Genomic DNA, 15992 nt, shown 5'->3' on the forward strand with positions numbered 1-15992 from the left:
AAGATCCTTTTTTATATAATATTTAACAATCACGCTCAAATTGCTTGGAGATACAGCATGGGAACATATCAAAAATAATGAAAGTATCCAAGATTTGTCAATCCACTAGTGGCAGTCTGTGAGAATCACAGAAAAATCAAATCAAGTCCTCTTCAAGCAATCCAGTGCCAATGAAATCGGAGAAGTACTTTGCTTCAATTTTACAATTTCATGTTGTTCTGAAAGCTGCACTCCCTGTGGAAACCAGGAGATTTTATGAAGGGCAAATTAGTAAAATAGAGAAGGAACTGAAAACAGAAAAAATTAGAAAGATACTTTGCTGAAATATTAGTAGAAGTCCCAAAATACAGGGCAGGTTCTGAACAGACTCCTGGCTACCCACGGGGCTCTAGCAGCAGGAAGACCAAGGTGCAGTCCTTGCCCAGATTTCTTCAGCTAGTTTTATAGCTTTAAGATCTCGAGGAGCCAAATATAACCCAAATAAAAAGCAGTAAGCTTTGTTTTTTCTCCAAGGCCAGCACTATTCCCCCCTTCTTTCACCCTTTTAGACTAATTTAATATTGTGTCAGAACAAACATACCACCACAACCATCCATTGGCTATTTCTTCTGCCACTGTCAAGCCAGTCGCAGCACGTTAACTAAACTAATAAAACAATTGGCAACAAAATCAGCTTTTACATTTACTGTCATACTAGATCTATTATCTGTAGATCCTAAAACACCACCAGTTCTAGTGTAAAAGCACAGTCTGCAGAGCTTTAACTGTAGGACAAGTTCTTGCTGACCCGCTGGCTCAGTAAGATTCCCAGCAGAAGCTCCCTGCCTTCATCCAAGAATGGCTTTAATTTTCATCAGCAAACCAATCTAACACAAAATAAAATGCAAAAACCACATCCTGCTGCCTGCCATGCCCTAAAAGTTGTTCTTGTAAAAGCTCCGGTCCTGCCCAGAGAAAGTATTCCCACTCAGCACATCCTCCCAGCCAGCGCTGGAAACTGCTGTAAAGGCCCCTGCCTGATGACTTCTTCCATTAATTTAGCGTTCATTGACCTCTCATCTTGGGATCAGGGGACATCAGATTATCACTTAACTCCGCCTCAAACAGATACCTTCAGAGGCAGCAAGTTAGTCATACTCACAACTGAATTCCTCTAAGAAGCCAGTCCAAGTTGTGACATAGTCTCTTGGCTGTACTCATTTCACTGGCCTGCAGAGCAGAGGAGCCTACTGCCATTTGACATCTGTTTGTCAGTATGTTTTCAGTATTTCTGAAATTATTTAATAGAGTCAGTCCAGTCAAGTCACATCAGAAGACTAATCAACAGAGCTGGCCCTAACTGGCTTTGGAAGAGAGGCTTAAGCAAAGTAAAAATTACCCTCCAGGGGAAAATAAACTTCTTCAATACCAGTTTAATCGATGTGTTACTGCTCTGAAGAATGAGAGCATCTGTAAAACCCCCATGCGAGAATGACTTGTGGGAGGAAGAGGTGACTAAGGAATTAAACTATCCACTGGAGAGCAAATTGTGGTTTGCTGGCTCCACTGGGAACAAAAGGTCTACGGCTCGCTGCCCGAGCTCGAGGAGGACACGACTTGCTGTCGGTATTTCCATGCAAGCTGTTATGTGATTCATTAGCTTCACTGGCCCCTCTCTCCTCCCTCCCTCCTCCCCACACCATTATTAAACTCATCTGTTCTCTCGAGCTCTTGCTTGGCAGAAATGGTGTGCTGACATGTAACAGAGTTAAGATGAATGGCTCCCATGTTTAGAAGAAAGGAAGAGAAGCAGATGAGAGAGGCTAAAGAGAGTACCCAGAAAAGACCTGAACATACAGCCCAAAAAAGAAAAACAGAACTCACAAGAAATAATATAAGAAATAATACAAGACCCTTTATCTTGAAAGTCTGTTTTACAGACTATACATCCCACACTGAAGAACCCCATCCTCAAACATAAAATGAAAGCCCCCCTAGGTCAGGACAAAACAGACATAAGAAAACAGATCAATACTGGCTTAGCATACACACTGACATTTGATATTCTCATCCAAGCCCTGTAAACATGTTTTACAAATAAACACAGTCCCAAAAAAAAGTCTAACCCTTGGATAACCCCACCCGTCACCTTGTTCCAACTGGAGAAGTTAACATTTCCCATTCAACTGCTTCTTTAAAGAAAGTTTTTGTACGTATTGAGTCATTTTCTCCACCTCTTCCCAAAGATTTTAATCATCACCTCACCTGGAGATGTTTAGAGGATAAACAAAACCCCACCATCACCGTGTCAACCAATATCAAAGAATCTTAGGCACTCCTGTTCAGAAATACAGGCTGCCTCACTGTTTCCAAGGCAAACTAATATTTGAAAGGCTTCTCTCAATAAATACTGATGCACTGGAAAACATTGTATGCTTCCACACAGCTCCCATGAAATGTTCCCACTATTTCACAGGTGCCTTGGCCCGTGGTTTGTGTATCTGATGTTCCTTTATCTTGAGGCAGCCAGACTTGGAAGCAGAAAACTAACTCTACTGACAAACTGCAGCAATATTCACTACCATTTTACATCTTTTTCTGTGCTACTTTATAGGTGTTTTCATTCTAAAACCTCTACATGCTTTTAAAGATTAATACTGAGAGCACTCACAGCAGGAAAAGCAACCACTCACCCAGTTTACAAGTAGAGTTTACGCAAAAAACTGATGCAAATTTGGGTTACATACCACAAAAGTTCTTACAAATGGTTGTAAAAATGGTTTAAAATAAGCTATAAATTTTAAGTCAGGAAAAGCCTGCTTGTAAGAATAATTTAAAAGGAGATGATACTAGGTTTTAATTTGGCTATTCCAAAAGGACCAAAATTAGAGTACCACAGTTATTCAAGACATAGGTATTCCTAAGCAAGAGCTGAATTAAGTTCATCCAAGTAGAAACAAAGCCCAACATAGACACTTCCATGTATCACATTCTAATGTGATAAACAAGTTTTTGCATCCTAGTTGTCAAAAATCAACACAAAAATCTGCTTCAGATGTCTTTACATTATTCTGACTTCCAGAGCTCTCACACACAAGGAATATGCCAACAGAATTTATTGTCAGCAGTGCTGTTCCTGAAACTTTTTTCATGATTAAGCAGTTTTGAGTATGTAGTTGAATGCAGAGTGCTCTGTGCTTTTCAGTCATATTCATATCTTATGAACAGTGAGGACATTAAAACAAGACTTTGTACAGCCTACACTTAAAAACTGAGAAGAGTTCAAACTGCTTAGGTGCAACAGAAGCACAACCCTTTCTCTTTCAATAAAAAACCTAAAATAAATCACAGGACAAGAGAAAACAATGGATGAAGGATTTTTAAAACCCACAGGGGGTCTGCACACTCATTTATCATCAATGCTAATAATAATAAGCTAATCCCACCACAGGCCCGCAAAATCAGAGCTGGTCTTCTCAAACTCTTATTAGAAGTTAACCCCATGCCTTTAGCCATCTCCCTCTTAGTTTATCATTAGTATTATCCCTCCTCAAATGACGATAGCATGTTTAGTTCCAGCAAGACTTCTATAGCTGACAGTGGCCTGTGAAATCCAGATTTCAGAGCCCAGGGATGTAGACGGCCATACTTTCCAGCCTAAAGTTTAACTTTCCCGTAGGGCAGCATTTCTTCTGGTGACTGGATACTGGCTGCTTTTGTGTCCTTCATTAGCCTGCTGATTAACATACTGCTAGAGAGTTCTCCACTACACCCAACTGCTGTTCCAGCACTCACAGGCAGATCTACTGTGAGTAGCAACGCAGCATTGTTGGCTTCTTGCTTTTCTTCACAATACTAGAAATCAGGTACATATGCATTTCTTTTAACACAATAGCCATGTATCTAATCTGAAGTTATAAAGAAATCCTGACCAAGCAATAACAACTTTAATGGGATTTTGTGAATGAAATTCCCATGGTAACAGTAAGAAGCAGAGTGCAGGGAAATACAACCAATTCCAGTTTTCTGTACCTTAGAGAGTTCTAAGATTAAACAGAAACTACAAAATAAACAGCACAAATCAGCATGCCTACTGTTTTTTCCTCATTCAGTATTTGAGAAACAAGCAAAATAAATCAAAAGGCAACCAAAACAGTACTACAGCATCAGGAACAAATTACCAGCCTTCCTAGTGCACAGTATAGACATTTGGCACAAGGGGAATTAGATATACCTGATACTAGCTCTTGGCTTTCTATAAAATCTGCTACTGATTAACATGCAAAGCATTACACTTCTGAAAGGACAATGGTGGGAAAACCTTCCACAAAGGCATCATTTTAAATTCTAAAGCCTGGAAAATTTCAGGCCTCAGGCCATGAACAATGGTAAAGGCGAACATAGCCAAGCTACAGATCCTGACAAGTTATATGTGCATCACTAGATAAGCTTTGTAACTTTTTAGCTGCATCATGCAGACTACATAAAATAATATCTGTCAGGCATTAAGGTCCCTCCCTTGTAAGCATTCTGTTCCAGCCAGCAAAGGATTTCTTTCTGAAAAGCTTCCCTAAGGACGGTGCTGCGATCTCAGGTATGGAGCAGTAACAAACAGCATTTACAAAGCACAAGATAAACAGCAGGAATTTCTCTGACAGTCTCAAAACCATCAGCATTAGCTCGGCCAACAGCCCTTGTTTGCGCTCAGGGCGACGCTGCGGTGAAACCCCCCGAGATCAACCCCCCTTCCCCTGCAGAACAGCCCCGGGAGCCGCCGGCAGCAGCCTCGGCACGGTCCCTACAGACCTTGGTCAGGCTCCTCCGCTCGCCCAGCCTGGTTGCCCATCTTCGGTCACTCCCCCGGCTCTTCCCCGGGCTCCTCTAGGACCCCGGCGCCCCGCTCATGCTCTGTGTCAGCGGCGGACCTGCCTCGATCTGCTCCTAACGTCTACGTTACAGCCAACTTAAAGGGAAAACAAAAAAGAATTAAAATAATCAGCTCCTTCCTAGTTCCTGGCACCAGGAACAGGGCCTGCTGCTCATGCTGAAGCAGCTGTGGCTCTCCCTCCTACCTCATTACAATATTATGCACTGAAGGCCGGGCTGTGCAGTTAATTAGCTGCCTGACTGCTGGAATAAAAGGAGGGGGAGCGAGAGAGGCAGAGAAAGGAGGAGTGACCCAGCGAGCAGTGCGGGCCACCCAGGGGCTGCAGCCGCAAACTGCAGGCGGCTCCGAGAAAGGCGCTGATTTATTTTACCGAGCCCCGCTGAAGCCTGGAACCAAGATCCACCACAGACAAGAACTCAGCTGGGAAACTTGAGCAGGGCTTTAGCGCCCCAAAGCAGCCCTGGCTGCAGGGAGGTGAATGGCCAGGGGGCTGTTTCTAAGCCATACACCAGTAAAATTCAAAACAAACTACTGAAATGTGAACAGAGTGAAGAACAGCAGGAGCATCATCAGAGAAGACAAGAGTAATCTAACATCTCCAAAATTCGTTTTGCTCCTAATTCACAACACTATCCCCCACCCCAGATCAGCCAACAGCTGATCTTTCAAAGAAAGAAACAGAGATGCTCCTCACTAATGGAGTCATGATGTACATGGGAAAGGATATTGAATTACTCCAGTGAAGCTTCCATTACATGGACAATTAACAGAAATCATCTTCTTAAAGTCTTTGTTTTAACAAGAGGGTTAAAAATAAATTCAGAAATAACCAATGTGTCCTAGGCTCAAAACAGATTGAAAAGAAAACATACAGAAATTTATCTAGCTAGTTATGAATCCATTGTTTCAAATGTACAAATCTGGAAATCATTCCATAACATAGAAAGAGATTTTTGCTAATATTTTGGTATAATAGAGTGAGCTAATTGTCAATCTTAAATTTTTCATTGTTCTTGCTTTGACGCTTTATGGATGAAGTTACAAGTTTTCATACAGCTGTCATACATTAAATAAAACTCCTATCTACTTCTGTCTTAGAACATGCAAAATACAAAATGCTTTAACGAATAAGCCATAGAAGTTCTAAAAAAAGGACTGCAGAATGCATTTTTCTACAAGTCATCTTATCGTCTCTTATGTCTTGCATTTTAGTAGGATGGGTTCTCAGCTTCCCCTTCTCAAAGGTACAGATATAAATGTGCACCAAATGTTGGTGAAATGTATCTCCAAGACAAAGAGATTTTCTTCTGTTATAAAGAGTGACTTCTGCTTTTCTTCACCAGAGGGATAGCATTAGCCAGGATAATCTCTTGGGTTGTTAAATCCCAACACTGAACATTTATTATTTCAACACCTGCTTTCTATTTGTGTAACACAAAAGGGAATAGTGTAATAGGGTCCCAATACAGTATAAGGTGCAAGACTGGAGTAATTATAAAATGTAATCACCAAGTAAGAGCAAAAATACCTGAAACATGAGCACTGTAGAGGAGTCATGGCAGGAAGAACCAATCTGTTAAGTTTGACAGTGGCACAAAACAAAAGTGAGAACATTCTAACACCATGACACGGAAAATGATGTCAGATGAGACTTGTAGCCCAAGCCCACAGTGAAAGGTAAGGTATGAATTTTAAAATATAGCTAGCCTCTGCAGAAGTCACGGATAAGAGACGTTTATGGAGCTTGCAGCTCAAATTCCTCCTTAGTAATAAAGGTATAAAAATAAATGAATGAACCATTTTATCTCTATAAAGTAGATTAGCTGGTTTCCTCCTAGGTTTGGAGGCTGACTCATCCTTCTGCACTATCCACTTGAAGGATTGCCAATAAAACCCCACAAACACCTTTTTTCTATGTAGTGAAAACAGGAATTAATTACTCAAGGTGTGACATACATAATTCTTTCAAGCCACTAGTCAAATGACAGAACTTATTTGCCAGGCATAGCCTTTCCTCAGATCTTGCTCTCACAACAGCACATTAATTAGCATAACTTCTAAAAATTCAAATTGTAATCCATGCTATGGAGTGTGAAGCTGCCATCACATTATCCTAGACTTCCAGTGGCTAGATGACTGACAATCCCTTCAGAAGGCCGACACCTAACAAAGAGATGCTGAACAGGATCGAGGGGTTGGACCTTCTGACAAAGACTGAACTAAATGGAATGGGCCCTAGGGGCAGGCACTGACTCTCAGTACCAGTGTCACACTATCATCATGCTCTACTTTTTCCATTAACGCAAAAGACTTTATAAGCACTAAACACATATGTAGGAAGGAAAAGAAATCTACAGGGCTGTGTGTATCATGGACAGCAGTGGACTCCAAAGGATTAGGCATATAGCATCTTTGTTGAAATTCAGAAGAAAGAGCAAATGTATTTTTAACCACATTAAAAACTAAATTTTGGTTGTGATGTTAATTGGTGAGGTCATAGTTAAGTCCATGGCACAGAAGTACAGCCTTCCAGGAACCCATCTGAGATGTAGCTGTCAATCCTTTCCTGTTACTTTAGAGTATTAAAATCTAATGTAAGCCAAAAGCTGCTGAAAAAAAAAACAACCTGGGGAAAAAGAAAAGTCACACAAGGAATGCCAAGCCCTCTCCTGATATGCATACTTGTTGGACCAGACCAGCTCTGCGTTCCTTTCTTTCACTCTCTCCCATTCTCCAAGTGCAAACACAATGGCACTCTGCCAAGGTATTTTGGCTGTGATACATTTAGGCCTAGGGAATTTGTGTTAAGGATCATTTTCTCTTCAAATCAGCTGAAGGAAAGCTGATCATTGACCTAGGACAGGTAGTTGACACAACATTGTGTTGACTTTGCTTAACAACTTCACTAAAGAAGCCTGAAAAATAAATGAAAACAAACAGATTATAGATTTGTACTATTCTTGGACCATCCAAGCACGCTCCCCTTTCTGTTTAGGCATCCCTAGCAAGGCTTTTGTGATCATCAGTTTGCTTACAGCTGTAATGGAGCTTCCCTATATGTGCTGGCTTGAGCCAATTAACTGTCAATTTAATGAGTCAAGTCATTATAGCCTGAGATTTAGCATTTCAGTAGCCCTACCACACACTGAATCCTCTTAACTGGCTCAAGTCCCAGGGTGGTAAACACGTGCCAACAAAGTCATTCTCAGGGGAATATACAACAGAGAAAATGGTCTCTAATTTAGATTGTTTTAACAAGAAGTTGCATGCAAAATCTTAGCATGTGTTAATAAAGATCCACTGCAGTAAATGTAAATTGTGTAGTAGGTTAAGATAGCAAAAGTGAAAAATGTACATACTGCAGACAGCGTTGTCAGCAGAATTTAATTCTTACTGTTTAATAATGCACGATGACTGCAGGCAGCCTGTGAATGCCTCTCAAAGAAACTGTAATCCTTAACAGGATCAGGTATCAGAAATCCCAACAGACAGTCACTAAAATGCATTGCTCCCCCTCTAGTCCCAGCTACAGTAGAAGGTTCATACAATTAGAAGATTAGAAGAATATGAAAAATTAACATGGTAAACAAACATCATACAGTAACTTTTTCAGCAAAAGCATCGGAAGTGATCCGATTCACATTTGCACCAATATGTTACAACCAAGCATGCAGATACATATAAGTGTATGCAGATGTCAATATGCATATCCAGCTACATGTAGAGCTATAGATATGCATATATTTCTACATTGTTTTGCATGTTAAATTCATGCAGCATTTCTTGCCTATTTGAATGACATCTTGACAAAGCAAAGTGTTTTAGTCTTCCTTTCCTTTTTATATCAGATCCAGAGCTAGAATCTCTTTCTTCATATGAAAGAATAATTACGTGAGAGCTGCGTCTTGTACCTGGAAGGGCAGCAAAACTCAACTAGCTTTCCAGATGAAGTTTCAAAGCACATTTATTGTTCCTGGGAAACCCCAGATGAGATCAGTCATTTGGTTTCTAGTGATGTCTTGTGGAACAGAACGCACCAATCTCAGTGTCTCTCTGCTTGCCTCTATCTTTCAGAAGAAAAATGAGACAGTAATGAGACTGAATGCAAAGTGTAGCAACCTTTCTACAAACCTACAGTAGTCCTTTGATGTGACAGATCATGAAAAGCAGGGCCTGTCAAAAACTGATGAATGGGAGACTAAAAGGACCCCAAGGTCAGCAGAGAGCTGTCCTTCAAAAGAAACCACTTTCCTTTTTCCTGTTCTAATTGGGGTGCATTAGCATCTTATAAAGAATTAAACTGTCAGTTAGATTTTTGCAAGGATTTTTTTGAAGAAGGGTTTTATTAGAAAGATGTTTTTTCTTGAGTTTTCTGATTATGTGAAGGATGCTTCTGGTCTGGATTAGCTTCCCATTAACTTAAACAGTTACCCCACATCAGAAAGTGACAAATGCTTGCCAAGCAGAGAAGTTAGCTGGAAGACAGGCAGAAAATTCAATAGATTATGAAATCTAATATGAATATTACTCTTGGAGAGGAATCTTGAAGTGACAATTCTAAAAATAGGCAGGAAGCTCCAAAATCTGTAGTGTGCCGCATTTTCAGTTTTGTTTGGAAACCATATCTAATGAGTGATAAGGTTATTTGGCTTGCAAACCTCTAAGGATCAGAATCTGAAAAACATCACTGATTTCCTATAATCCTGAACCTTAGGGAGAGGACAGTCCTAGCTTTTCATGAAGATACACCTTTCTCTAAGTATTTTAAAATAATTTGTTTACTATATGGCTTCATAGATTGGATAGCTTTACAAGTGCAAGCATTAAAATAAGCATTTTTCAAGATGAGTGACCTCTTCCTCGTGTTTTGCAACTTTTTCACCTCTTCATCTATTGAAACATTAAAAGCCATGCAAGAGCTCTTAAGTTTGGTCTTATCATAAAACCAAATTGCTACTTCAAGACTGTACATGGAAGGACATAACACTGTGGATAAGGAAGCTGAATCCAAGACGTTTATTTCTCCCTCCATGCCATTTCCCATTACTTGGGATTTCAAAACCGTGAAGTACTTACAAAGCCAAACCTCACAGCATAGAACTTCCAGCCAGAATCCATCTCCAGTTCCATTAGCTCAGCTCCATTCAACAAGAATAGAGACATGAGATTGGCCTCATCTCCCTTCAAGTCACTTCTGATTTACTTCATTAGCTTCCAAAAAGATGGACAGGGTAGTTATGACAGCAACAGGTTAGAATGAGTAACCTGAACTCCACCAAGGGCAGCATACAAACAAGTCTATTTGAACAGGCAATCTTGATGTCAATTTATTATCTGCAGCACTTGGAACACATACTATTGCTCAAGGTCAACACACAAATGTCAAACAGTCACACCCAAAGAAGAAAGATATCTAAGTTTTTTTCTTGCTATTATTTCTATACCTTGTTTCTTTTAATTTCTCTTACACAATACCATAATACCAAGTAACACCAGAGTGTAGCTGGAACTAATATAATTGCATTAAAATAAAATTGCTCACTTGAATAACAGAAAAAGCAAGACCAATCTAAAAACGCAAAAACAAGGCAGGAGTGGGGGAAGACATGATGCCTGCAGTGAAGACATGAAAGGAAAATACAAAACTGATGAAACCAAATAAAGTAGTTTCAAAAAATGTCAAGATTTATACAGTTGGCCATGTACACAAACATCTGCATTTCCCAGCTACAGGAACATTCTTATTTGGATTAGCTCCACAGTCAGAGTTGCAGTGTGGTCTTGATCAGAATCAGAGACCAATGAGGATGTCATTTCAATAAAATATAGCAGCTGAAACAATGTTCTCTCCTTTTCTACTTCATGTTCCCAGGAACATGTTGTGCCTTCTGTCACATCTGATTTTTAATTTTCCTCTCAGCAACAACATACTGTATTATAATATGCCATTGGTATTTTTTCATGGTGTGGCAATCTAAAAGCAGCATTCAGCTTAGTAACCTTGGTCACTAACATCTAGCACTTTTCAGTGGGCATGACAGTGACACATTCTCAGAATATAACTAGATTTCCAAGCACCCTTTTGGACTATGGAACCGCTGTGAAAATTAAGATATGTAAGATATAGGTCTTTTTGTATACATACCTATAGATAGCTCCTATAAGACCTGGGACAGTTCTCTCTAGGCAAACAGGAATTTTAGAGGGGTAGCACACAATATTAGTGTTTATCTACACGATAAACATAACTCCACACTTGAACTCTTTTTCACCTAGCACTAATATTCTCATTCATACTTCTACCAATGTTGATGCAAAGCAATATATGAGGTTAGATCTAATGATGTAATTTAAATAGGCAAACCAATATCCAGATGTAATTTGATCTCCATAAGCCATTTCAGCCTGTGTATTTAGTCATCACCATAAATCTTATCCCTCCTCCAATCCCAGCTATTATACATGCATGCAGAAGGGGGCTCTCTGTTCCAGTGCTGGTATTTTTGCATCTGACATACATATTCCATTCTGGACTCCCTGCAGTGCTGTTTCCTTGGCTGCATTCCCAGGATCCTATGCTGCATCATCTGTACAGGTCCTCTTTTCCCCTCATTACTCCTCCCAAGTGTCTTTTGCCAGCATCATGCCTCTTTATTGGCTGGTGAATCTCAAATGCCTTTGGATACAACTAGTCACTATGAAATTTGCGGATTTACACACCAATTAACTGCAGAACAGGATCTCTTTTTGGGTTACTGCAAAGCATTTATGCTGTTACAAGATGCATTATTTTCTTTTTGATGAGGGGGAAGTATGTAAGACTTTTTTTCTCCCCAGAAATCCCTTTCTGGTTAGTAACATTGTGTTGTTTTACACTGCCAAACCCTGCCGAGGCTGTGACAAATAGGGAGGTCATGGTCAAATTTAATAAGATCTCACATTCCTTGGAAATGCCACCAGGGAGCAGACAAAAGCAAGCGTTTGCTGAGCTCCTGGGGGAAAGCAGAGCGTTTGCACACAAGCCCTTGGTATGCAGATGGTGTCGCTGCCTTTAGAAACCGGCTTAGATTTGAAGCCAATGTGAATAAGCTGCTGGGGCTAAGGCTGAGGGAGCGAGCATGCCACAACGTAGCTTAGGAGCACAAGCTGTACACGAAGATGCTGTGGCCAGCTCTTTGTTCTCACGTCTCTGCCGCGTCCCAAGAACAGCAGGGTAACAGCTCTGCTCATTCAAAGCAGGGAGAAGGGAGAATGCTATTGATATATGGTAAAGATTTTCAAAGGAAAATGAGATGTGCTGTAAGGACGGGGCCGGGCCGGCAGCGCCACCGCGAGGCCTCTCGGGGCCGGGCAGCCTCAAACACCAACAGCTGCAGGAAACCCCCCGTTTGCCCCTTTAAACTTTAGATTAGCGACTCATGGGGGTGTAGGATGCAGTCTGCAAGGCACAGTAGGTCTCGTCCTATATGCTGTATATTATAAAAGGTAAGTTATAGCTGCAGTACAAGTGGGAGATAAGGAAAACTCAGGATCTTGGTAAACCAAGTGACACTTGCTGCACATTTCATACAAAGCAGACTATTTTCCAGAATCTTTGTATCTACCTGTGCTGGGCTTCAGTCGACTCTCAGCAAGTTCGGAAATTGCTCCTGTTGTAATGGTCTTCTTCAGCCTAGAGACTCCAGCAGCCGCAGCCACCCCTGGTTTGGTCAGCATGTCGTCACTGCTTGCCCTTTTCAGCTGCAATGCACAGATTTTGTGAGCAACCAGAAGATAAAGACCTTGCATATTCCTATCAAGTAGCTCAAAGTGCAAGGTTCTTGGAAGAAAAGGCACACTTCCATAAAGTAACCCAATGGAAATACTGCTTTAATAACTGTACTAATTTTATTTTTGTATTTGTTTTGCGTTCTAGGTATTTGCAAAGTGGGTTAAGAGAATACAGTTTCAACAGTTAAGAATGAAAGTGGGGAAGAGCATTCAAAATTTGCAAATAATTGAAAGGCAGGGAGAAAACAATTTACAGGAGTAGACTACTGGCAAATCAAGCTTCTCAGATCTTGCTCTGCACAGCAGTCATCATAGTTCCCCACTGGTTTACATTTGGCCAGGCATTTGGGACTGTGCAGATAAATGCCAGTTGTGCCCAGGACTAAATCAAAGCTTTAACCTGGAACAAGGCTACAAAGCTTTCATAGTCCTGACTGGTTAGTACCTTGCTGAGCCGAGATTCAAAGGCAAGTGAAGTTGAGGACTTCGATGTCTTCATTCCTGTTGAGGTGGTAGAAAGTGATTTTCCTCTGTCAATGCCATGACTCCCTTGCTTTGCTATTGTACTCCAAGGCCTCGCAGTGCTCTTCATTTTTTCTCAAAAACTCTGTCTACAGAACCTAAAAAAGTAAAAATATTTATACATGTAAGTATACAAACACACAAAAATATAAACTATCTTTATATCATCTGAAAGAGAGTAGAGATATTTGGCATCAGTTTAAAGAGCTCAAAAGGCCATGCTAAACTTTATTCGCTCTCTTAGACACATCAAAACTCAACCTAGAGGATCCCTCACAGAGCATGCTCCAGCCACTTATATTTTTCAGAATGACTGGTAACATTGAACACCACAGAAGGCACACTGACTTTTGTTGGTACTGTCTATGTTAGAGATCTTCATCAGCCACAGCAGAACATCTGTGAATGCTGAAGCACAATGAAAGAATAACTGAGAAAACTGAAGTCCACAGCAACTGAAGACAACCTTGGGATAAAAAGAAAACTACTTCTCTTACTGTTAGATCCAGCATCTTCAACTGAAACACTACCCACTTCAGAAAGTCACATGAGAAGCAAGTTTCCTCAGCTGTATGGAAAACACAATATCTTTAACTTAGGGTTTTCTGGAGAAGTAGCAGCAGATGTTGACATGGTGATAAAAAGATGTTTCACAACACCAAGATTTAGAAAACATGGTAAAAATATCAACTTCCTTGCAAACAAAAACTACATCCACTATTCCTCAGAGATAAACTTATGCAAGAGAGAAATTCTGCCAGGAATCAGCAAATGGATGAAGTCCTTTTTTTGGATATATCTGAATAAATTTAATTTGCCAGCAAGAAAAACTAGTCTGTTTCTCTGGGTAGACTGTTGCCAATTAAACAGCTAGCTCACCTCTTGCAGATCTGAAGCTATACATTTTCATCAGCCATTGCTCAATCCAAAACAGGAACAGAATAACATCATTAGTTGGATTAAAAAAAAAATTAAAAGAAAAAAGTCCCACCAGTCTGAGTTGGGAGTGGGAGGTGGGGGAGATTGCCTGGTATCACCTCTTCTCCCCGACTTCAGTATGAACAACACTTTTCTTCTACAGCTTCATTTTCTAAAATAGTCACAGGATGTATTATAGCTGCGTATCAGTCCTGTGTAGGCAGAGGCTAACTTGCTTCTTGTCTGTTAAACAGGTAACCGAAAGATTGATGAAGACACCAGCCCAATGTCTCAGCCAGGAGCATGTGCCCACAGCAAGCACACGCTGCTTATCCCACAGGAGTCCAGCTGGGCCAGCGTGAACGTGGACAACAACCCTTTGGGACAGAGGCCAAACCCATTTATTCTCGGCTGTCAGTAGAAGGGATTAGGTCACATTTTGTCTCTCATAATTTGCTTTATACTTTATCTTGCATTCACAAATAATAACACTCAATGAACTCATGGAAAACAAGTCTGTCTGGGGCCAAGTCGTGTGCAACACAGACAGCACCTTCCAGGTGCCATGAGGGTCTATTTAAGGAGTGTTTTGCAGCACAGAGGCAGAGGGGAATGTCAAGTGCTCTGCTGCTGTCTTACAGAGAAGAAAGCCAGCAAGTGACATCTATTTATCCTTGGTGCCTCTTGCAGAGAGGGCTCTCTGTTTTCTCCACAGCTCTAACCTGTCAGCTCCTAAATAAATAAAAGAGTAGTTATTATTACTAAGTACAGTCATTACTCCATTAAAATTCTTAACACATACAGTGTGAAGCCATCAACTGATCTCATTAGAGGAAAAAGCAGAGTAGTCTTTGATGATTATGTTGATCACTTGGCTCCTTTTTTTAAAGTACTGATAGATAGGTAAGCTCTATTACAATATATAATAATGTCAAGCATTCCCACAGTTCATGATCTACCTCAGCAAGCTCTGGTGCTTTACATTATTTAATTAGCTATTTTTTAATGAGCAATACCCTTCACTGTATTTATATGAGTGAACAAGCAACTACACAGATGCAAACTACCTCCCCGATTAGAACCAAATTATGCAGATTTTGGGTTTTGTAGATCCTGTAGTTGCACAGACATTTTGCTTTAGTAGACCCTCTGCATTTCTTCATAACTGTATCTCATACTTTCCTGCCTTAAGCTGTACAGATGCTTTGATATCCTAAAGAATTTAATTGTGAGCCATTCACGGTATTTTGAAGTTGCAGTAGCATGATAGGCTCATTAGACCATGATGTTAGAAGTAAAAGAATGAGCTACTAAAACAAAAAAAAAAAAAAAACAACAAACCACCAAACAAAAACCTGCAACTCAAGAAATCCATCCAGTAGCCTGAGGCAAACTGGCTGTTTCATGTAATGACAGTGATTTATGCACCATGTGGATTTAATAATATTTTACTACACCAAGCAGATGAAACTAAAATTGAAAACAGTATATTTGAATTTATTAGTGCTTATTAGTTTCTCTGTGTATTTATATGAGAACCAGCATTTGTAAAAGGTAGAGGTACGGCTTCTTACATATTTATCTAACCTGAATCTGCACTGTAGATAAGGATTTCAGTCTCTGAACTGAGATCCCAATACTTTCCACACACCTTACATGTACTTCAAAGAACAAAACCAGGTTGCACACATCTTAAGCTCTTTCCATTCCTAGGTAGCTGACACATTTGAGTTATCAGAAGTACTGCCTGAAAAGAAGCAGTCAAGAAACCTAGCAGTTAGACTATTAAGTAAAGAAAAACTGTTAGCCTATCTGCAGAAATGAAGTTACATAAGAAAATCCCTGCTGGGGGTCTAGAAATATTAATTACCTGTACCTCATATAATTTACACAGGGTAGGTTTTGGCGCTCGTGT

The 15992-nt window shown here is 40.3% G+C and overlaps 1 protein-coding gene across 1 annotated transcript in view; it reads right to left on the reverse strand.

The window, feature by feature from the left end:
* Positions 1–13229, reverse strand: part of SPECC1 (sperm antigen with calponin homology and coiled-coil domains 1) — a gene marked incomplete at its 5' end in the record, with an annotated part of 57601 nt that extends 44372 nt beyond the window's left edge. Inside the window, 2 exons of the mRNA XM_080356995.1 lie at positions 12472–12607; positions 13083–13229. Of these exons, the coding sequence (XP_080213121.1) occupies positions 12472–12607; positions 13083–13229 (283 nt within the window). The remainder of the gene's footprint in view (positions 1–12471; positions 12608–13082) is intronic.
* Positions 13230–15992: the final 2763 nt, after the last annotated feature.

The sequence above is a fragment of the Nesoenas mayeri genome (genome assembly GCF_963082525.1).
Source record: "Nesoenas mayeri genome assembly, chromosome: 20".
NCBI classification, from domain to species: Eukaryota; Metazoa; Chordata; class Aves; order Columbiformes; family Columbidae; genus Nesoenas; species Nesoenas mayeri.